Source organism: Euprymna scolopes, chromosome 21 (assembly GCF_053919585.1).
Source record: "Euprymna scolopes isolate OS-2025 chromosome 21, ASM5391958v1, whole genome shotgun sequence".
Taxonomy (NCBI): Eukaryota; Metazoa; Mollusca; class Cephalopoda; order Sepiida; family Sepiolidae; genus Euprymna; species Euprymna scolopes.
Window position 1 is genome coordinate 37,019,734 of NC_136502.1, and position 24,015 is coordinate 37,043,748.

General features: G+C 39.1%; 1 protein-coding gene across 2 annotated transcripts in view; it reads left to right on the plus strand.

Moving 5' to 3' along the window:
- Nucleotides 1-24,015, plus strand: part of LOC145242116 (uncharacterized) — a 171,751-nt gene that overhangs the window by 65,440 nt on the left and 82,296 nt on the right. For both annotated transcript variants that reach the window (XM_080105032.1, XM_080105031.1), the window contains exons 6-8: nt 10,745-10,986; nt 20,047-20,137; nt 23,503-23,735. In XM_080105032.1, coding sequence (XP_079961158.1) covers nt 10,745-10,986; nt 20,047-20,137; nt 23,503-23,735 — 566 coding nt within the window. The remainder of the gene's footprint in view (nt 1-10,744; nt 10,987-20,046; nt 20,138-23,502; nt 23,736-24,015) is intronic.

Here is a 24,015-nt window from a genome sequence, read left to right on the forward strand (position 1 = left end):
ATTAATCTTATCTAATCACTCAAAAATCGAAAATTAGACAAATTACTGGTAGAAAATTACATTTTTATACGATTTTTGATATCTGATGTTTTGTTTAATTTTCGGTTTTGAGTGGTTATCAAGGATCCTTACGCAGGACTTATGGGCGGCCATTTTTTGTTTTAACTGAAGAGAGTTGATACTATGTTTTGAACTCAAAAACTTTAAAACACAAATAAACACAGATAGAAGAGTAGGTTATTTTTGATTTGATAACAACGTATATCTGTTGTGTATTTGTTTTTTTATAGTTATATAAACAAATATTTGAATTTGATTCTTCTTTTGGGGAAAAAGGTACTTTTAAATTAGGGCTTTACGTACAAACTTATCATTAGTTGACCTTTGACAACTAAATATTTTCGTTTACTAGCTAAATAGAAAAATTACTAGCCAAACCCATATGATTTTTAGAATATGACATCTTCGTTCTGTGACGAGTATGTACATAAAGATTTTTCTGTTTTTTTAATAAATGTAATTCTAAATATACAACAAATTTTATGTTGACACTTGAAGGTATAAACATTCTAATTTTTTCAGATATTTTTTAAACAGCCTTTGTTAAAAGAAAAAAAAAAAGAGTATATTGTTCTATTAAACTTTTATTGTTGAAATAATTTAACTTTGTTCATTTTATTAAAAAAAAAAAAAGTTGAAAAGATATTTTTCATTCAGTAGTGAGCTTTGGAAGATTGAAAGAAATACACTTGCCAAAAGATAAGTGTTTCATTATTTCTAGTCGCCACTTTCAAAATCACTCGCAAATGAGACGGTTTTACTCGCAATGTAGAACCCCGGTTTAAATGTAGATAGATTCTATTTTTTTAATTTGATAAACTTCTAAATGTTTTCCCTAGCCATGATTTTGATAAACTCATTGTAAGATTTTCATCTCTATTTTTCACTGGCATCCAAAGTGAAAGAATACAATAAAACATTAATTATTTCAGAAGAAGCTGTTCAGGGAATTTATTTTAATAACCAAAGGTACGTTTGCATTTTTTTTCAATGCAACTTCAGTTCACAGTACAAAAAAAAAAAAAATAATAATAATAATGACTGCGTTTAAACTTCTTCAGCTCATATAATCTAGTCAAAATGTGACTGTGTTCGTTACAACTCTACTTTCAACAGAGTCGTTGTTTGTTTCATTCGCCACACTCTTTTCTTCTACCTCTTCTTTTACACACGTCCGTTCGCTTTAGTGACTAAAAATCGTCTATCCTCCCGCTTTCTTTTCCTCGTTATTTATGGAACCAGGGTACGAGATTCTCCGAGATTCCCCGAGACTTTTTTCCACATAAAAGCCTGCGGGCGCCATCTTGATTCTCAATTTGTGCTCTGCAGGCACAAATGCGCAGCTGCTTTAACAGTAAGCCACTTCTTTCTCCACACTCCCCCCTGATCTCATGATCACAGAGACGGCAAGGGGGTGGCGATTGCCGCCGTCGGGTGCTTCTACGAAGGGGGACAGTGCTACTCTCGTCTTCGCGTGTGCTCTCATCCACCGCCTGATGGTCGGGGAAGACTTCATCTCCGTGGAGGCTACTGATATCAGAGTCACTGCTTGATAGGGATGGTGCAAACCAAAGCGATGGCCCACTCGTCTCAAAGTCAGAGTCACTCTCATCGTTCACTGGAGGTGGTACATTTGTCGCCGGCCGTAGGTCCCTAATGTGACAGGGTACGCCATCAACCTGGACACACTGCTGACTCACCACATCGGTCACTGTGCCCCGTTTATACTTGTCAGTACATCGGTTTCCTATTGGCTTCACCCAGACAGCATCCCCTTTGGCATATCGATTCCGTTCTATCTCAGTGGCCACAGTTGTATCGGGGTGGATTCCTTTTTCTCGGACACGGTACCGATAGATTGCATTTGCTGGCGCTGTTCCTGGAGAGACGCCATCCTTCGGTATGAGATTATACCAGTACACAGCTTCTGCGATGGTGCACTGCTTCCTGGCTGCAATTTTTTTGATGCTGCGGTGGCTTCTCTCAGCTATACCATTACCAGAAGGCACATAAGCGCATTTAAGCCACAGCCGCACACCCCATTCTTGTAAGAACTGCCTCATCTGATGGCTGCAAAAGGCTGGGTCGTTGTCCGTCAGCACTTCATCGGGCACACCTCTTTCACAGAACACGGATGACAGCTGACGAATAATGCTGCAAGAGTCCTGGCGCCCGAGGAGTCTCCAGACCATGAAACGTGTAAGCTCACAATCGATGAGGCTAAGGAAGTGTTTGCCACCGTAGTGTGTGATGTTCATGCCCACTCTGCCACTTACCACTCACTCCCAACTCCCCTTTCTTCCATCATGTTGGAGCTGGGTCGATGTATTGGCAGGCCTCGCAACTTTTCACCACTCTCCAGATATCTTTATTTTCTACTCCTGGATCAATCATCTTGACAAATTATAGTGTCCGCTTGATGCCAGGATGTCCACACTGTCAATGAATGTCCATGATGCGCGCTGCATCCACATTACACACAACTGCTTCACATGTGTTTTGCAGATTATCAGAATCTCTCCGAGCAGCAGCTAGAAGCCATCGTTGAGAGACTCTTGTCAGAGCATCTGCTCTGTTGAGTGCAGACCTGATCAACACTACGTCCACGGTCAGGTCGTACTCTGTGATGGTGTCGACCAAGGTGGCAAGCCGTCTCCGAATTAACATCTCACTCGATGCTCATGTCGTTAGCCGTGCTCTTCCACTTAATGCATCGGTTATCCACTGATGAGTGCATGCCGAGTCAGTCATGATATGTAGAACCTTGGCTTGCCATTGAAGCGCCAAGTTAACGCCCTTCAATATGGCATCAAGCTCGGTCAGGTTTATGTGTCTCGAATCATTCTCTGGCCAAAGCCAACAGGCATCTTCAATAATGGAATCCTTAACTGCAAGGGCAACTCCAAGGGCCAGTAAACTAGCATCCACCCAGACCGTGAACTCATTCCCGCTGATGCACCACTTTCCCTGAACGGGATCATCACTGATCACCCTGGACACAGTCTCTGTCAGCATGCTCCTTAGGGTGACATCGTGTACTGCATTGTCTCATCCCGACGACACGGCTGTTGCACATCTTTTTATGGCCGCCACGGCCACCCTGAGCCAACCGCACACAGGGAAATGGCCTACCATCTTTCCACAAAGCGAAAACACTGTTCGTCGAGTGATGTTTGAAGGGACGTTGGGGACGTGACTTCCTCTTCTCCAGCAAAGTCCCTCCCTGCTATTGCACACGTGCAGGCCGAGAACTTTTGCTCCATCGCACAGACGCTCTGGTTCCTTACATGTCAGTCCAAAGCTCTCAAAATGCCTTCTAACCGATTGTGCTGACATGAGGCTCTCATTGACGAATATATCATCGATGTATGTGGATGTTGCCTGTTGCACTGCCTCATCTTGCTGCCGGATAGCATGCATGATTGCTGTCATAATGCCTGGTACCACTTAGACTGAACTCTAGCCTGGTTAGACAATATCGGGTTCCCCCAATTTCCACAGTCTGAAATGGCCACAATTTCCTCTCAATGCATATTTGCAGATAGGCCCTGCATAGGTCCAGATTTCCACTTTCGATCCCTGCTGTTACCACTCCCTTAATTTGAGTGCACACACATCAGCCCTTGCCGTATATGGGTCGACATGCTCATTGAGCTCACGGTAGTCTAGGACAGGGCAGACCTTTTGTTTGGTCTCTTGTACGACGGCCATCAAGGGAATCAGCCCTCGCGGGGGGCCAAGCTTATCCTCTGGGTATGGAAAAAGCCAGCCATTGTCGATCCACGTCTGCAGTTCTTCTTCATACTGTTCCCTTAGCCACATGGGTGGGGGATATTCCGATAACCGGTTCCGCAAGGATATTGGTGGCTGATTGTTTGACCACTTCCAAGACACCGTCCATGCATTGGTGTTTCTATCATACTCTGCACGAAAGTCAGGCTTGTCGAGAGTTATGGCAGCACAAACGTGTTCCTTACATTGGAAGAACTGTACCTTGCCGGTTCTGTCCACAGTAATTCTACCCAGTTGTGTAATCAAGTCCATACCCAGGAGTAGGTTGTACCCGAGAAGCTCTCCCTCCACAACCAGGGCTCACACGGCTACTGCAGGCCCGTTGTTGATGCTTGCGCAGATAATGCTCACCTCACAAGAGGCTAGTGAACCTCCGCCTAGTTAGTACCGGAATTCTCTCTGCTTTCCAAGTGGCACAGCATATCTTGCTCACGAGAGTCTGGGTGCACCCAGTGTCCACAAGCGCGAGGCGCTCACTTCCATTAATGTGTATGCTTACAGTGGGTAGTGCCCTGCTCAATGACGATCTGGGGAGAAGACTGGCGTTGTAGCTTCTTCCCCTTGTCCGTTTCCCGGACAAGTGCGGGTCAGGTGTCCGCGTTTTTGCACTTGTAGCACTGCGGCCCATCGTTTCCGAGTTGGTTGACGTGACGAAAGACAATCACGGGCCAAATGGTTGGGTACTCCACACTTATAGCAGGTTGTAGCTGCGCCCAGGTCCTGTCTATAGTGTTAGGGCTTTTCTTTAGTATTGCTCGTGCCCGCGCCAATACTTCCGATATGTCCATCTCGTTCACTTGGGATGAGGCACAGAGCAGATCTTCCACACTCTTAGGTAATCCTGCAACAAAGGCACACACGAAGCCTTTGTCTGACATCCCTCCAAAAAGTACCGATAGCTTTTTTAGTTCAGCCAAATACACATCCACCGTTTGCCCGGGATGTAATTTTTGGGCCATGAATTCCTTCCATGCAATAACTGGATCTAACACAAATGCTGTAAAAAGGGCATGCTTGATGCAGGCGAAATCGGTTTTCTTCTCATCAGCCAACTGCTGGTATACTGCATATGCTCCTCCAGTAAGGCGCATTTGGACCACGCATTCCATACGCTTCACCCCACTGAGCTGACATATTAATTCTGCTTTTTCCACCCATTCCTGCACTGAGTGATCAGTGCTACTGCCATCAAACAGGGGAATTAGCTTGGGGTCAAATTCTGATGTCATGCTGGAATAGCTTGTGTTCGTTACAACTCTACTTTCAACCGAGTCGTTGTTTGTTTCGTTCGCCACACTCTTTTCTTCTACCTCGTCTTTTACACACGTCCGTTCGCTTTAGTGACTAAAATCGTCTGTCTTCCCGCTTTCCTTTCCTCGTTATTTATGGAACCAGGGTACGAGATTCTCCAAGATTCGCCGAGACTTTTTTCCACATAAAAGCCTGCGGGTGCCATCTTGATTCTTAATTTGTGCTCTGCACAAACACGCAGCTGCTTTAACGGTAAGCCACTTCTTTCTCCACAGTGATTGAACATCAAACAAATTACAAACAAAATTTTAACTTGCATATTGGGCATGAATAACCTCTTTTTCAGATAAAAAAAAAAGTTTACTACAAATAATCTTGCCAAAAGGGGGTCAACGGTCGCCATCTTTAAAGATTGCCGCCAAATCTAGTCTCCTCTCTTCAACTAACTTCTGCTAAGGAGTATCCGACAAAGCCGGATACTACCTCCCTGCTCTGTTTGTGATCATGAGATCAAGGGGAAGTGTAGGGAAAATTGTAGTGTGCATGATTAGCACGGTTAAGAAAAGAAATAGAAAGAAGTCTGAAACTCGAAACTCGAAACTCGAAACCTGACCGACACAAGACAAAAAACTGTGTCTTATGCAAATTGAGATACAGTCAGGTTTGACAATATAAAAATCCATCAATTCTTCAGTTGAAAACCATTCTTTGCAATCTGATATCAGTTGTAGAAAGCTTGTTTGTGATAACGTCTAAAAGAGAACATGACAGATTTTTGTTACATGTGCTTGGACGCGGCGAACTTGGCGATCTGAAAATCATTCTTCTTTTTCTGTAACTCAAACATTCAACGATTAGGTTATGAAGCTGACCTTGTTTCACAGGAAGCACGTTATCACAGAACATGTTTTGCAAACTTTGATTCCAATAAAAAACATTCCTAAGGCATGCTCTTCTGCTGATTCTTCTAAGGAATAAAACCTTGGTAGACCAGATGATTCAGAGAAAAAGCAGGCATTTCTAGAAGTTGCTAATTATTTGCAGCAAAATGACGAGCAGCAACTCACCATTGTAGTTAAAAGTAAAGAACCTTACCTCATGCATCGTGCGGCTCGTGTTAGGAAAGAAAAGAAAGAGAAAAAAATGGCCGCCCCCTGGTATTTATGGACTGAAAATCACGTGATGTGACGAGAGGGGGGAGGGGGGTATGCAAATGAGATGTGGTTAGGTCTCTCTATAAAAGAGCCGTCTTCTTTATTTTGGGCGTCAGTGTGGAAAGTGCAGAGAGAAGAGAACAGTTGGATTTGAATTTGAGACTTTTGATCTGAGGTTGAGTTCAAATTTAACATCAAGCTATTTTGGCACAGTGACAAAAATGGGTGACCGAGTAAGATTGAGCAGCGATATTCTGAGGCCATTTACTGAAGAAGGTGACGTGGTTGTGTGGCTTAACAAGCTGAAGTTGGTGGCAAGGCTACAGAAGATCGAGGATGTAGCCACGTTAATACCAATGTATTTGGAAGGAAGTGTTCTAGCGGTCTATCTAGAAATGGGAGAGACAGATCAGGCCATTGCTGAGAGCATTGAAAACTAGTTAAAAACCGCATTTTCCGAGAGCGCGTTTGAGGCTTACAACAAGCTCAAAAGAGTCAGCTGGACTGGGGAGTCTGTGGACGTGTACGTGGCAGAGATAAGGCGACTAGCAGGATTGGCTGGATATGGGGGATGCAGCCTTGAGAAGACTGTAAAGCTGGCACTTGTAACTGGTTTCCCTTATCGCATCTCCATGGAACTGCAATGACTTACTGATATTGAAACTATGGAGATGGAGGAGATTCTAAGGCATGCTAGAGTTTTGGCGAAACAGTCCGGTGAGCTGTGGGCGGTCGTGGCTACTGTGGCAAGCAGAAAGGAGGGACCAGTGATGAAGCAAGGCCATGGATTTACCGGTAAATGCTTTCGATGTCAAGGACCACACCTGATGAGAGACTGTAGGGAGCCACAGCCAGACATTATCTGTTTTCGGTGTGGCAAAGTAGGGCACATTAGCAGGAATTGCCCTTCGCTTCCGGGAAACGAGTAAAGGGGTGCTATTACGCCAGTAGTCACCCCTTTTATACTGAACAGGCGTATGAGAGTTTGTTGCCACAGTTAGTGATCACAATCAATGGAAAGAGGGCTAGAGCTCTTGTTGATACTGGATGTAAAACAACACTTATTACTACGAGCGTCGCCAACTCTTGGAATGGAACCAGCAAGTTAGTGCGGTGGATGGCAGAGAAGTGGAATGCTGTGGAGAGGCCGATGTGGAGATTGTAGTAAGGAATATGCCATTGCGGCTAAGAGTGATCATGCTGGATAGACTGGTTGCAGGAATTGATGTGGTGCTGGGCCTGGACGCGATAGACTGACTGGGAGGAGCTACTATGGCTAAAGGCCAGGTGAAATTTGGCAATCAGAGTGCACCGGGAATAACAGGAAGTGTAACCAGGAGTGATACCAACAAACCGTCGAAACCCCGACTATGTCTGATTGAGGATGATGACTTTCAAGCCTGCTTCGATGGCCAAAAATGGATGGTAGAATGGCGATGGACCGCGGAGCCACCTGTATTGATGAATCGGGTCAGCTGCTACAAAAGCACACTGAAAGGAGCTGCGGAGCCGCAGTTTGAAAAAGAAGTTGAGAAATGGATAGATGAAGGAATATTAATGCCGTGGTCAGGGGAAGTTGAAGGAATTTTGCCACTCATGGCTGTGGTCCAATTTATTAAGAAAGTTAGGCCAGTGTTGAATTTCTGTGAGCTGAACAAGTTTGTCGCTTGTCACACAAAGGACGGAATCGATGTGTGTGAAGAAGTCATAAGGAAATGGAGGAGGATGAAGCAGGCAACTAAAATTGTGGACCTGGAGTCAGCTTACCTCCAACTTCATGTGGATGAGAAATTGTGGAAATATCAATTGGTAGAGTACAAAGGTCAAGTTTATTGTCTGACCAGATTAGGATTTGGTCTGAACTCCGCACCAAAGATAATGACGGCAGTTCTTAAGACAGTGTTGGCCAAAGACGATGCAGTGAAGAGAGGCACATGCTCTTACATCGATGATGTACTAGTGGATGAAACAGAGGTGACTGCAGAAAGGGTGAGAGAGCATATCAAAGCATATGGACAGACGACAAAACCGCCTGAGTCACTGGAAAACGGAATGGCTTTGGGATTTCGACTACAGAACAATAAGGCAGGAAAATTGATGTTTGAGCGAGGAAATGAGATCCCTGAAGCCAAGGTTGACCAAGCCAAGAGAGAGCTTTTCTCTATATGTGGAAAGCTGGTTGGACACTACCCAATAGCTGGATGGCTGCAAACTGCATGCAGTTTTATTAAAAGGCAGACTGAGACAGACAGTTGGGAAGATGCAGTTGATCAAGAAGTGGTTCGCATGATACAAGAAGTCATTGCACAAGTGAAAAAAATGGACCCTGTGAGAGGAGAATGGCATGTAAAGGAGGGCCATGAAGGGGTGATATGGACTGATGCTAGCAGTGTAGCATTAGTGGTATTATTGGAAATAGGAGAAGTGGCTGTTGAAGATGCTGCTTGGCTATGCAAAAAGGATGATAGCGCCCATATCAATGTTGCGGAACTCGATGCTGTGATGAAAGGCATCAATCTAACTCTAAAATGGGGGCTACAGATAGTGAACGTTAAAACAGACTCTACAACAGTGGTGTCATGGATTAAATCGGAGCTGTCTGGTGATAAGCGGATCAAAACAAAAGGAGCAGTGGAGATGCTTATCAAGCGTAGACTTGGAGCACTGTGAGACTTGGTTTGAGAATTCGAACTAAAGGTAACTATTACCTTAGTTCCGTCACAAAAAAATAAAGCAGATGGGTTGACAAGAGTCAAGAAAGTCTGGCTACACAAGGAAAGAGACAGGACTCCAGCATGTTGTGCAGTAGAGAATTTAAAAGACCTACATAACCTGCATCATTTTGGAAAGGAACGGACCCTTTACCTGGCAAGAAAAGTAAACCCGCACGTCACAATGCAAGACGTCCAAAAGGTGGTGGAACAATGTAAGGAATGCCAATCAATCGACTCTGCACCGGCTAGGCATGAAAAAGGGGAACTGCATGTTGAAGAGAATTGGCGGAGATTGGCCATGGACATCACACATTATCAACATGAACCGCATGTAACTATGATAGATTGTGGGTCTGGGAGAGTAGCGATATGGCAGAAAATCAAGAATGAAACAGCAGAAGAGGTAAAGAGAGTTGTCGAGGAGGCTTTTATGGAAAGGGAGCCAGTAGAAGAGGTGTTGGTGGATAATGGTACGTCTTTCCGCTCGGAAGTTTTTAGAGACTTATGTGCGAAGTGGAATGTGGGACTATATTTTAGAGCTGCATACCGTCCAAGTGGAAATGGAATTATATAGAGGCACCATCGTACTATAAAAGCTGTGGCATCAAGAAGCCGGATTTCGCCCCAAGAAGCAGTTTTTTGGTATAATATGACGCCGAAGGCTGGTCAAGACGAAAATTCAGTGCCGCACCGGTCTATTTTTTCTTATGAATGGCGACATCCATTGACTGTAACACAGAGAAGAACAGGCCTGCGTGGACATCGCAGTTGGTGAAGAGGTGTGGGTGAAACCACCCAATTCTCGTTGCATGACTCGCTGGAGAAAAGGTACAGTGACTGAAGTACTCTCCAAAAACAAGGTAGCGATTGACGGAATGCCTCGTCACATTTTAGATATACGGAGAGTCTCCTTGCCATCAGGGGAAGGGGAGGTTGATGCTGATGTTGAAGTGTCTGAAGTAGAGCCTCTTCGACGATGTCACCATGAACGAAGACGCCCAGCGTGGATGGCAGACTATGATACTAATTATTGATCTTAGAGATCAAGGGGGCGTGTGGTTAAAAGTAAAGAACCTTACCTCATGCATCGTGTGGCTCGTGTTAGGAAAGAAAAAAAAGAGAAAATAAAAATGGCCGCCCCCTAGTATTTATGGACTGAAAATCACGCGATGTGACGAGAGGGGGAGGGGATATGCAAATGAGATGTGGTTGGGTCTCTCTATAAAAGAGCCGTCTTCTTTATTTTGGGCGTCAGTGTGGAAAGTGCAGAGAAAAGAGAACAGTTGGATTTGAGTTTGAGACTTTGATCTGAGGTTGAGTTCAAATTTAACGTCAGTTTTGTTCAGGGAATTCATGTTATTATTGTCGTAGTTGAATAATAATGAAAATTAAGTTTGTACTTTTTTAAATGCAACTTTATTTGACACTATAATAAAAATGACTCTGCTTTTAAACTTTTTCATCTCGTATACCTAGTTTTCTTTTTTGCTGCTCCATCATGTTTTTGTTTTTATCTTTTGTAACAATTGGTGAATTGTTACTTTAGTTAACTTTGTGGAGACCTTTTTGATGTTGAATTCTTCTACTTTATTCAGCATTTTTTTTCTCTTTCGATTTAAAGCCCTTGGTTATAGCTTCCATATGCTGAAATCGCAAATCTCAGAGAAAATCAAGAACTCTTTCATCACTGTAAAATGGATCCATTTCTAATCGAACCTTTCATGTTAGACCATTGAATTATTATTATCTTTTTTTTTTTTTTTTTTTACTAAGGTGAAAATTGGACACTCATAATGAACACAGCAAACAGCAGTACAGCCAATCAAATGGGAAGGATCTATTTCAACACAAAGTGTGAGGGTTCTTTCGTTTATACGATTCCATTGGCAAACAATTTTAGCAATTTTAACCCAGGGAGAACTGATATATTTGAATTTAAGGCCCCAGAATTCCACGATGCAAATTACTGTGTGTTACTTATGAACACCCTGACAGAAAACTGGATACTCTCATCAGTGAGTCCATTTCGATTTATTTCTAAGTATTTTATTATTATTATTATTATTATTATTAGTATTATTATTATTATTTTACTGGAATCATTTGAGATGAATAATTTGTGTTATAATGTTATCATGTATTTGGGGCCTGTGGCACAGTGGAGAGGGCCGTTGAGTTTCTATGGTTTGCAGAGTGAGCAATGTCTGAAGATAGTGGTTTCAATCCTGCCCAAAACAGGCCAGAGGATTAATTGGCCAAAACGTGGTGAGACAACAACTATGAAGATGAGGATAACAATTTGCAAATAAATAAATACATATTTTTCATTATTAAACGTTTCCTTCTTTAACTGCAGGACATGCACTAACTTGAGTATTTGCCAAATTTTATGATGTTAGAGCCAATGTGTTCACTTGGATTATATGTTATGTATTTGCTGCAGCTATTCAAACAAAATTTCCAGTCTATATGATTGTTAACATCTACTTTTGCCACTGACCAAGATATATACACACTGACAGCAAGTAAAACACAACACAACTGATCTATAAAATAATATATGGTTTTTATTTCACACCGACAAAATAGCTTCTGATATGACTGATGTTTTGATATTTCTGAAGACGTGTGAGATTGGTGCTTGGTTGGGTCGAATGTTGAAGAAATGTGACAGTCGTGCTTCTCTCTAACCGATTGCCTGCTTTTCTCTTTGTGATGATTTATTTATATCAGCATTCTTTTCCCACTGGAATGTTTAACATTTCCTGTTGTTCATTGTTTCAATCCTTTGACCGATATCCTCACATACTTCTGGGTCAAATTATGCATTACATTAGACAATGGTGAAAAGTCCCACATTCCTCACATGGAATCTATCTGTTTGTATGCAACCCATTGGATGTTTCTCTTCCCGGGGTCACCTGCCAATATCGAACATATGTTTATGTTCGTCCATCCACAAATGTTGACTATCCATTTTTTTCTTTTGTTCCCCTATATTATGATTTCATGAACAAATCTTCTTTCCTAGAACTGCCCACCTTTGGAACACTGTTCCACTGGCCTACATCTCGGCCGATTACAATAATGCAGCTTTCAAGTACAATGTAAACAACTTCTTGTTAAGTTGTCTCCATAAATAATCAAAGTCTACCCAACTTACATGATTAACGATTATTACACTGCCACATTACATTCATTAATCCTTATCCTCAAGTGGCCTTCGGGTCTTGATGAGTGGTGACTCCATTGTAAAAAAAACAAGTGAAGCATGCATGGTCCCTCGTCACTGCACAGTGAACGAGGCATAAAAAATGACTAAGTTCAGCATTTGCCCTACCTCCACACCATTTAGTCCCAAAAGTCCCCTGGGGATGTCAAATCCTGGTGAAAATGAACAAACGGTGCAGTTTTAGATCTTAATATATGTAAATTTGAGTTCTGCATCATGCAAAAAAAAAAAAAAGAAATGGCTAAGTCCTTCATTTGCCCCCTCCCCTCATTTAGCCCCAAAAGTCCTCAAGGCCTTAACATATTTAAATTTGAGTTCAGCATCATGCAAAATTGCTAAATAGATATGCACAGAAAATTTCAAACAAATATGATAAAATAGTCCCAAAAATGGAATGTTTTTATTAGCCCTAAAAGAGCCAAACAAAATTATACAGAAATCAGTTAGTTACAAGTTTTCAGAAAGTTTTATAAAAATCAAGTCATCAATTTTTTTTTTAATAAGCACAAAAGTGTCAATTTTAGCCATTTTAACCTGAAAGGCACCCCTGGGTGGGGGGGGCAACCAGGGTTTTCCTGTAAAATCCGTTGTTAGTTTTTACTCATACCATGTTTAATGTTTATGCAAAATTTTAAAAAATTCCAAGATGTAATTATTGAGAAAAGTGCGGACAGACGAACGGACAAGGGTGAATTTAGAGGACCTTTTGTCAGGGGATCAAAAATTGTGCCTTAAACGTATAATTTGAACAGTCTCACACTGTAACGTTTAACATGACCAAACAATCTCATGACTTTATATTTGATGATGGGATGCTAGTGAGTTTTCACGACTGTAAATTGTGATCAGATAGTTTATAATCAGTAATGAACCACATGCTATGGCTTTGGAAAGTTTCTATTTTATGTAATTTTACTGAATAATTGAATTTGTTTACATAAATACAAATCGTTTATATTTGTTTCTCTTATCCACATATTGCAATGTATTCTTTTATGATTGCTTGGCAACGTTACTGTTAAACACCCTTTTCAACTACTTATGTCTTACTAAAAACACGAAAGAATAGAAATACTTCATGAACTAATTTTGCAATTAGACATTGGTTTAAATTTAAATTATTTTATAGAAAACTAACTAACTAAATAAATAATATATATATATATATTTTAGTGTTGGGACAATTAATCGGAATTGGAAAAATCGGAAGATTTGATGGTATCGGAATCAGTATTGGAATCGGAAAAATTGATGCTTACTTTTTGATTCGAAAACGATTCTTTTAATTGTCTTTTTTTATTTGATTTTAAAATCTTCTATTGCTAGTAACAATGATAAAATACTAAACATTTAGTGATTTTAAACCACCAGTGAATCGATAGATCTTTCTCCACAAGTGTCTTTTGGTGGTTAGGAAAATATCTGCATCGGAGAAAATAAAAATCTTAAGGCTAAATAATTAGAAATTTATAAAGAATCGGAATCGGTAATTGCATCAGAATCAGGAATTTAGCACGGAATCGGTAATTGTATCGAAATCAGGAAAATATTGGAATCGTCCCATCACTAATATATATATATATATATATATATATATATATATATATATATATAGAGAGAGAGAGAGAGAGATTTCTGTGAAAATATTCTTTATTCACTTATATTTCCTTTTTATATATACCAATCCTTATTTAAGAAGCTCAATGCAATTACAGAGCATATAATGAATGAATAACAAAAGTGTATATTCAAAATTTCATGATGTTGACCACCTTACAATTTATTCCTTTAATCCAGTTGGCACTTACAATTCTTGACAGTATCTGTTTTGTAGCACAAAATCAATCAATTAATTATTATATCAATCAGTGAATCTATTTTGCCCTTAACTCATCAGAAGAAATAGCAACAATCAATCCACCAAAAAGAAATAAAATGTGTTTGGACATGACTAAAAAAATCCGAAAATTGGAAGAGAAGCTGCAAATACCTTATAGTTTTCTTACATTACGCCATTTTGAATTTAGAAATAAAGTCACTAAAACCCACATATACGTATTAACAAATTCCATTGGTTGGTTGGTTGTTTTTGTTTTATGCCATATCAACCCTTTTCAGGTTATTTAATGCCGAATCTGGTAATTTTTAAGAAAATTTTTTTAATAGAATATATTTGTTTTTTGCAAGTCTGTTTCTATTTAACCCATAGTTGGGACCCTAACAGGTACTACCACTCTGGTTCAGAGTGGACCTGGGAGCAATGGCAATTAAAGGGTGGCTCCACACTCCCCAAAGCCCGCAAGCTGGGTCCTTACCATCGGATATAGTTTAAGGTAATATCTAGGATCTACAAATTTCATTAATTTGGGTGTATTCCTTTTGGTAGATTGGTTGTTGCTATTTCTTCTGATGAGTTAAGGGCAAAATAGATTCACTGATTGATATAATTACTAAGTGATTGATATGCTGCTCTGAAACAGATACTGCCAAGAATTGTAAATGTCAACTGTATTAAAGGAATAAATTGTAATATGGTTCACAACATGAAATTTGGAATATAGACTTTTGTTATTCATTCAATATATATATATATATATATATATAATGCTCCTTATCTTGAGTTGAGCATATTAGGAAGTGATACACAAATTACCATTAGCGTATTAAGCAATGCTCTTTGTGTAAATAAATCGAGAGTAGATATTTCAGACGATATCAAAACATCGTTAATTCACAGCCTGCACAGCAGCAGCGAATTACGTACGGGCAGTTGGGTTTCGATCCTGGCTGATGGTAGTTGCCTGTCTAGCCGTACTGATGAGCTGTGATACAGTGAAACAGTACTGTATGTGGATGACATGAATATATTATATATATATATATATATATATATATATATATATATATATATATATATATATATATATATATTCAAGCATGTCCGATTAAACACGACAGAGTTATTCTTTTTCCGATTTTTTTTATATCTTTTCAATTCGCCAAGCAGTCTTTTTTATTTATAATATGCCAGGTGAAATAAAAAAAAGACTGCTCGGCAAATTGAAAAGATATCCAAAAAAAATCGGAAAAAAAGAATAACTGTCGTGTTCAATCAGGCGTGCTTGAATATATATATATAAGTCCTTTAACTAATGGTGTAAAAATCGTTTTGTCGAACACCAAAACTGAAAGTTCTGAAAACTGTAGTTGAAGATTTCAATTTAAATACGCAATATTTTCTTTAATCAAATTCTCTCAAAGAAATAAAACATAAAATTACACATTCAAGTTCATCTAAGAATATAGAAAGAACGTCAACTTAGCATTTCTAAGTATAGATTTTATTCATCGTTAACATTTTATAAAAAAAGTTCAGTAGTAGTTCTATTAAAATTTCTTTATAAAATTGCAACTTAACCGATGCAGAAAAGAATTGTCGCAGTCCATACAATGCAGGGGGCGGCTAAGGAACATTATCTGCATGAGTCTCATATCAAAATGAAAGACAAATATAAACGAAATAATAAAAAAAAAAACATTGTGAAGCAAAGGATACAAACAAAATACAATTATAACAGGGTGAAAATAAACAGCTAAAAAGAAATGGGAAATTGTTTTACAGGAATCTCATAAGCGAGACAATTACTTTGAAAAAGCCACCTTGAAAACAAGAATTAGAAGGCTTGTGGATATCTCTGAGAATGAGGGACCAAGTAATCAAAAGCCCTAGTGGATCTTGGAGATAGCTCAAAGTAATGAAAATAAGGCAGAAATGCCATAGCCAGAAATAACGCCTGGAATGATGAAGAAAAAGTTGGATGATTCCAGAATCAAAAAAAAAAAAAAAAAAAATTAAAAAAAATTAAAAATTGGCATAGATAACCTACCCAATTTCTGGCTGAAGAAACTAACTCATAACCACTATAGTGACTACTTCACTAGATTGTTGAGAGATAAGGAGGCAACACCACTATGGTTAGGAAAACGTGATACAACTTTCATGCCAAAAAACGAGTGAAGCAGAATTACCTCAATCTGCTATCTCTATCTTGTAGTGTATGGGGTCACCAATTTGTAGAGATCCGTGCATGAGGTCGCCAAGCTAATAAAAAACCTAGATTCCAGTAAAGCAACTGGCCCTGATGGCATCCCAATTATAGTGTTAAAAAAGCTTCAACCAGAACTTGCTCCCATACTTACGAAACTATTTAAGCGCTGCCTTAAGGAGAAGTGCTTTCCGACCCCCTGGAAGACCTCATCAGTTTGCCCTGTATTTAAGAATTCAGGTGATAAGTCATCTCCCTCTCAGTACAGACCAATAAGTCTTCTCTATGTTATGAGTAAGTTGCTGGAATCAATATTAAATAGAGAAATAGTCAACCACCTCAGCAGGAATAACTTTCTTAGTGACACACAATATGGTTTCCGCTCTGCAAGATCTACCACAGATGTGCTGATGGTTATATCCCACAGGATTAGTGAATCTCTGGACAAAGGCTTCCTTTCTAGGGCAATTGCTCTTGACATATCAAAGGCCTTTGACAAAGTATGGCATAAGGGTCTACTTCACAAGATTTCCAGCTACGGTATAACGGGAAATGTTTTCTCAATCATTAAATCATTTCTCTCCGATAGGCTCATAAGAGTAGTGGTAGATGGACAAAAATCGGAGGCCTTCAATATAAATGCTGGAGTCCCTCAGGGGTCAATCCTGGGCCCAACTCTCTTCATGATTTACATCAATGACCTCCCTAAACACATACTTAAATCATTCGTTGACATCTATGCTGATGACACGACCATCTACGGCAACACATCAAAGGCTGTAAATGACGAAGTTCTCTCGGATTCTCTCTCCTCTGATCTCGAGCGCGTGGTTCAGTGGGGGAAGATGTGGCTAGTTACCTTTAATGCATCCAAAACCAAACTCCTATCCTTACATCATCAACGCTCTGATCCCCAGCTGGCATCAATTGTGATGGATGGCTCTCGTCTGGGTGAGGCCCCGTGTTTTGACAAGCTTCTGGGTTTGACCTTTACTCCTGATCTGAAATGGAACACGTACATCAAGTCTGTTGCCAAGGTCGCTGGAAAGATGGTGGGATCCTTCTACCACTCCAGAAGATATCTCACTACTGATGCAATTCTCTATCTATATAAAAACCAAGTACGGCCAAGGATGGAATACTGTTGCCATATCTGGGCAGGAGCTGCCAAAAACAGCCTATCATGCCTTGACAGAGTACAAAATAGACTTCGTGGTTTAGTGGGGGATGCCCTTTTCTCTACCCTGCAACCCCTCTCCCACAGAAGAGACGTTGCGAGCCTATCCCTGTTTTATCGTTATTTTCATGGCAGGTGCTCGTCTGAACTCCAATCCCTGGTCCCCCCTCGCCAATCTTTCACGAAAAACACCCGTCTAGCTGAATCCACTGTGAAAAATTTCCCCCACTCTATATCTGTGCCTAAATCAAAACGCGGATTTCATGAACAAAGCTTCTTTCTTAGAACTGCACGCCTGTGGAACTCTGTTCCGTCTGCCTGCTTCCCTCCGGACTACAACTTGGATGTCTTCAAGTCTAATGTTAACAAATTCCTAATGAACCGCCCCCCTAATTAAACACTTCATCAAATCTCCTCACTAACGTAATGTACTTGCAATAACCCTTATCCCTGAGTGGCTTCCGGGCCTTGATAAGTGGTGATCACTGTGTAAAAAAAAAAAAAAAAAAAAAAAGATCAGGATCACCCAATTTTGTAGATAATAATAATGCGTGTTCAAAACTCCAACTTCAAAATGAGACAACAAATTCCGAGTTACAATATATACAAAGAATATATTTCATTAAATAGACAACAAGAGCGTGTGTGTGGGGTGTACATGCATACACATGCTTTTTAACTTGTAATGTTTGTTGTATGTTCGTTGTGTATATGTAGGAACAGAAAAAGTTTCGATGAGTTCATTGTGAATGCGTGTGTATCTAGCGTTCATGCAAGTTCGTTAATGGAGTTGAAGAGATGTGTCTCCTTACCTTGAGAAGGAATGTACCTTCGTTTTATCTTAAAACGAAGGTATTGCCTGTCGAGACGGACGGAACATGCGTCTGACTACATCGGAGATTTCATGGATAAGTACCGTCGTGTTTCTATAGACAATAAGTGCACAGTTTGATGTTAGTATAGGAACTGTATACACAATTATTCATGAGGAACTGAAGTTGTGGAAGATTTGCGCAAGTGCACCAGTCCACAACTCTCCCCTTATCACAGACACGACGGGCATCAAATCAGTTCTTCATCCTCTCTATAGTCCAGGCCTTGCTCCCTGTAACTTTTGAGGCTGTAGTTATGAGACAATTGAGGAGGTGAAAGAGGCTGTGGCAAGGGTTATTGACACGCTCACACAAGGGGAGTTCCATGAGACCTTCCAGAAATTACTGGAACAATACAACAAGTGTCCATACGAAAAAAAGTCTGGAAACTTATTGAAGGAACCGCGTACATCAATATCAACATAGAAGAGCCAATAAAACAACCTCCATCACAAAACTAGTCAAGCATTTTGAACACAAGAGAGAAACACCAAAAATGCACTGCCATGAAAATAGAACTAGAAATACAGTATAAGATCTTCTACAGCAGAAAACAGGAAGCATGTGCCAACAGTGTGCCAAATATTTTCTGTAAAAACTATCCCAGGATTATATAGACAAGGAAGAATGGCCCAAAAAAGGATTACTCCATAATGACCAGGAGAAGATGATAATGGCTGCTAAAGATCCAGATGTGATGACTAGGGCTATGACAACAGCATATTCTTTTCATTGTTTTGACTCTCGAGTATATATCCGACGCAGTTAGACGCAGTTAATCAACCGAGAACCACATCACTCTATATAAAATCATATAAGATATCAATGGATACACACTCGAGAGTCAAAGCAATGAAAAGAATATGCTGTTGTCCCAGCCCTAGTGATGACCAATGCCTTTAAGAAGAAGAGCGATTTCAATAATGACAACAAGCGCAGGTTCTGCCATACAGAATTAGAGAGTGTGAATCACTTGGAATATACTTGTAAGAAGAATGGCTACCATACAATTCAACTTAATAAAGCTTATAAATATCTCCACTGTTTGTAAAACAGTGAATATCCAGTGTAGCAATGTCACCAGAAAAAAAAATGTTATTGCTATGCGATTCTTGCAGCTAGTAAACAGATCTGCCTAGAAAATAGATCTGTTAAACCTGACATAGTGATATGGGACAAGAGGTAGAAAGTAACAACCCTAGTTGAAGTCAGTGTCCTTAATGATGCTGGCTTATATAGAACTGAGTCAGTGAAGGTAACTAAATACGAGGGTCATATGTACGGCATGAAAAGAAATTGGAATCTTAGGAAGATCTCCATCATTGCAGTAATTATACGAGCAACCAGGCTCTTGAAATCAAAAACTACCTGAAAAAATATACCCGGCTAACCAAGTGCAAGAGAGATCCAAATAATTGTTCTTAAATGGGCAATTAGAATCTTAAAAAAAGGTCTCTTGGTTGGAGTGTATGAAATAGCAGATGAATACCTGGCATCTGTTAGGATGCCTTATCCACGGAAAAAAAAAAATGAGAAAATTGAAGAAAAAAAAAAAAGACAACTTTTGGGACCGCTTGTGAGCTTGATACTCTCATGAAACAACCTGCCTTGGGTGAATGTCGGTGGCATGACATGCCAACTTTTACATATATTGCTTTATAAATAGTGTTATAAATAGGTGTTTTTTTTATTTTATTTTGTTTATTATTTTTGTCTGTGTGTTAAAATGATAATTTATTTATTTTCAGTTCACCTTAATAGACCACAAAAAGATAAACTACACATTTTATCCTGGAAAGATTACTCAAAGTCATAAGTTTTATGGATACAGGAACGCAAGTAGGTATATTTACGTTCAAAACAAATTTGATAACGCGTTTCTGAATTTTTTAGATGAATTTGGATTATTCTGATTATTTAGACTACTGTTCTCATCTCAAGTTTTATTTTCATAATGTTTCTTTAATGTAGCCTCCAATCTTTTTCAGGTCTATCTTGACGAACTCGGGAATCTTTCTCTCAAACAGCCCACTCTCTGTCAGACTGATCAGTGACGATATATTCTTCTCGACTAGCATCGATGAATATGAATTAATGACTCATTTCTTAGAGCAAATTTCATTCTGAAATAAGATTCTAACCAATCAAATTTATTTCCGAAGATGTTTTGTGTTATATCATAAATTGTATTTGGTTTCTAGATTTTGTAAAAGTTTCTAATTTAATATTCTTGTTCTCCCATTATTAATTAAAAAGAAAAATTAAAACAGTTGTTTATGCTCTTTTAATTTCTTATGACAAATTTTCTAGTTAGTTTTATATATTTTATAACAGTTTCATGTTCTAATCTTGTTTAAGGTTTTCTTTTCATATTGATATTCAAGAAATACATTTTACGGCTTTGTTTATTCAAAATTACGTTTATCTTTATTCATAAGAATTTGTCAATAATTATCAAATTTATCAACTCATTATGGTTCATAATCATTTTGATATATATATATATATATTTTTTATTTAATTTTCACCCCAAACAAGGCACAGTGCCACTTTGGAGTAGGGGGCTACTATTGGGGACATAAGTTGCAGGGGTATTATGAAGTTGAGCAGCAAGTTGTCTGTTCACATTACACTTGAACTTCTGCATGTCAGTACAGTTGGGAGAGCAGAATCCCAGAAGGGAGTTCCAAAGTCTAACAATTCTGGGGAAGAAACTATTGGAGTAGAAGGCTTTCTTACACCTAGGGATCTCTACTGTGAAGGGGTGGGATTTAGCTGCTTGTCAGTTTTGTCGGAGGTATTCACGTCAAGGAGATACAAGTGCTTGTACTTTGTCCGTCAGAGCATTCACCATTAAAGTACTTGTAGAACAGGCAGAGGGATGCAACATTTCGTCGATAGGACAGAGGCTGAAGCCTACATGACAGTTCAAGACCTATCAGGTTAGCGACTCTTTTGAACCTTGTTCAGGAGTGAGAGACAAGCAGTAGATGCACCAGCCCAAATGTGATAACAGTACTCCATACATGGGCGAATGGTGGCCTTATAGAGGTACAGGATATTTTCAGGCATAAGTAGTTTTCTAGCACAGTAGAGGAGCCCACCTTCTTCGCAGCAGCCTTGACAATACTCTCAATGTATTTATTCCAGTTTATGTTCCCTGTAAACATTAGGTCGAGGAGTTTAAAGGAAGTACTTTCAGGTAATGTGTTCTTAGCCATTGCTAGATTGGTAGAGAAGCTTTCTTGTAGTTATTGAAGGAAACAAGCTTAGGCTTGGCAGCATTGCATGTGACCATCCATTTTTGTCCCCATTCCAATACAGATTGGAGGTCATCCTCTAGTGTTTCTGCCATTTCCTTAAATATGTGTTCATTTGTTTTCCCCTTGGGCCTGTTATAGAGAGTGGTGTTATCAGCAAATATACCCATCTCAGAAACTATTTCATCAGGGAGGTCATTTATGAATATCAGGAATAATAAAGGTCCAAGGATATGTAAAAAATATGAAAATATAAAACTAATCCCCGGAGGCAGAGAAGAACAGAGAAATAGCATTATAGACAAGGCAAAACCATATATTGGTATACATAGATTTATTTGTTGATGTAATAAGGAAAAAGGAAGAACTACTATTAAAGGAGGTGTTATATGCTCTTTATACCTAGGTATTTCGAAGCCAAATGCTTCTCATCAGAAGAGAGGCTAGGGGACTAGGTTGCAAACATTTCAATGCGACATCTAGGTAAGGGATTAATTGTGAGGGATATTAAGATATCTGATATATATATAGGGGAGTGATGAATGAGGGGTATGCTGGATATATATATATATATATATATGTATGTATGTATACATTGTAGTAATTCCCTAATAATAAAGGTCAATATGCTTTTAAGATTTTTATTAAAATTACTTGAATTTATAATATGATTGTTCCTATAATAGGTCAAGAGAGCTAACATTTTGAGTTAGCAGCAGATCTTTTTAGCGACTCACACTTCACGGTCATTGATCCTAGAATAGGATTATAACCATGGTTATGACTAAATACAATTCTAGGATCTGAAATAAAAATCACTCATTGAAATTGGTGATTATACAACAGCAGTCGAAGAGGAGGAAACCATGGACATCATATACGAATCCTTTAATTTGGAACCGCCTCAATATACACCTGAGCTCAGAAGATCAGGTAGAAAAAGAAAGTTTAATGAACCATCGATGTTAAATCCCAAGAGGAAAAGATATTGAAATCTGCGTGACTTCAAATCTTGGGAGGAGGGTGTTGTGGATAATATTATACATAAATAGCAAGACTCGATTAGTCTGAGGGTATGTTAACCAGAAGCCACTGAAGGCCGAGCCGAGAGCAGATATGTTCTCCAGCCTCTTACCTGACAACCATTATGTAAATCTACTGTGAATATACTTTTTCTAATACACTTCTTATTGATCTACCTTTGTTTATTGAGTCTTCATTTGTATTGCCTTATACGTTATTTGGTTCAACCTGCAAACATAACAGTTGAAGACGAAGACGAACGTCAAACATAACAGAAATATGCATCTTCTATTGTTTATTAAAAGTTATCTGCATCTTCATTTATAGAAATTTGTCAATAATTGTCAAATTTATCGATCAGCTCATTGTGGTTCGTGATCATTTGGAAATGTAAAAAACAAAAAAATATAAAACTAATTTCACAGTGGAATTTTCCTTCAGCAACAATTTTTTTTACTTTTTGAATGCTGTTTAGATTTTTTTTTTTTTTTTTTTTTTAGGGTATTTTGCACTTAGCATCCGTTTCTCTCCATCAGTTTAAGTTTCTGTGCTAAGTTGATTTGAAAAAAGAATCAGATGATGTGACAAAGTCGATTACATTTTTGTGGCATTATCAGCTGATTTTTGTCAACACATATCATCCTAAATATATTTTTAAAAAGAAAAATGTTTTGCCAACAACATATATTGATTACCTGATAGAAACATCGATTACTGTAAACTGAATGGTGAGCATTGATAAAGGTAAGTGCACATAAATTCACTACCCCACCCCCACCCCACCCTCAGTTGCATGATCGCTTGGCCTCTTATAGGAATGGCCTTGCTCATGGGGCAATTCTTTTATTTTTTTTTTTATGTAATCCATTGCTATTGCACACATCTAATATTCTGTTTATGTTTTTAACACAACCTCAACAGGTAATTCTGTCAACTGGACATTTACTGTGACTACAGGTCCAATCGGAGCAGGCTTAGTCGACATCACACTAATCAATGATGACTGCAAAACAAGACTTACGTTGAATTCCAGAAACAATGATTTCCAACCAAACTCAACTGACGTCTTTCAAATGCAGGCTAAGGATTGTAAAGGACTAGAGAAAATACAGATAGAACCTCATATAAAAAACTCAGGATGGATATTTATACAGGTATGACTTTCATTTTCAGTTCTCCTCAACATTAGCTCAAACTGATAATGCAAAAGCAACAGAGGTTGAGGTTACGTTTCTGAATTTTTTAGATGAGGATTAGTTATTCGTATTATTTAAAATCTTTGGACTACTGTTCTCATTTTGAGTGTCACTTTCACAATGGTTCGGTCGATGTAACCTCCGACCTTCTCCAGGAAATGTTTCTGCTGAACTCGTGGATTTGGAGGGAATTTCTAACGGAATCCTTTATTTACTTCATGGAGGTAGCATGCTCTTG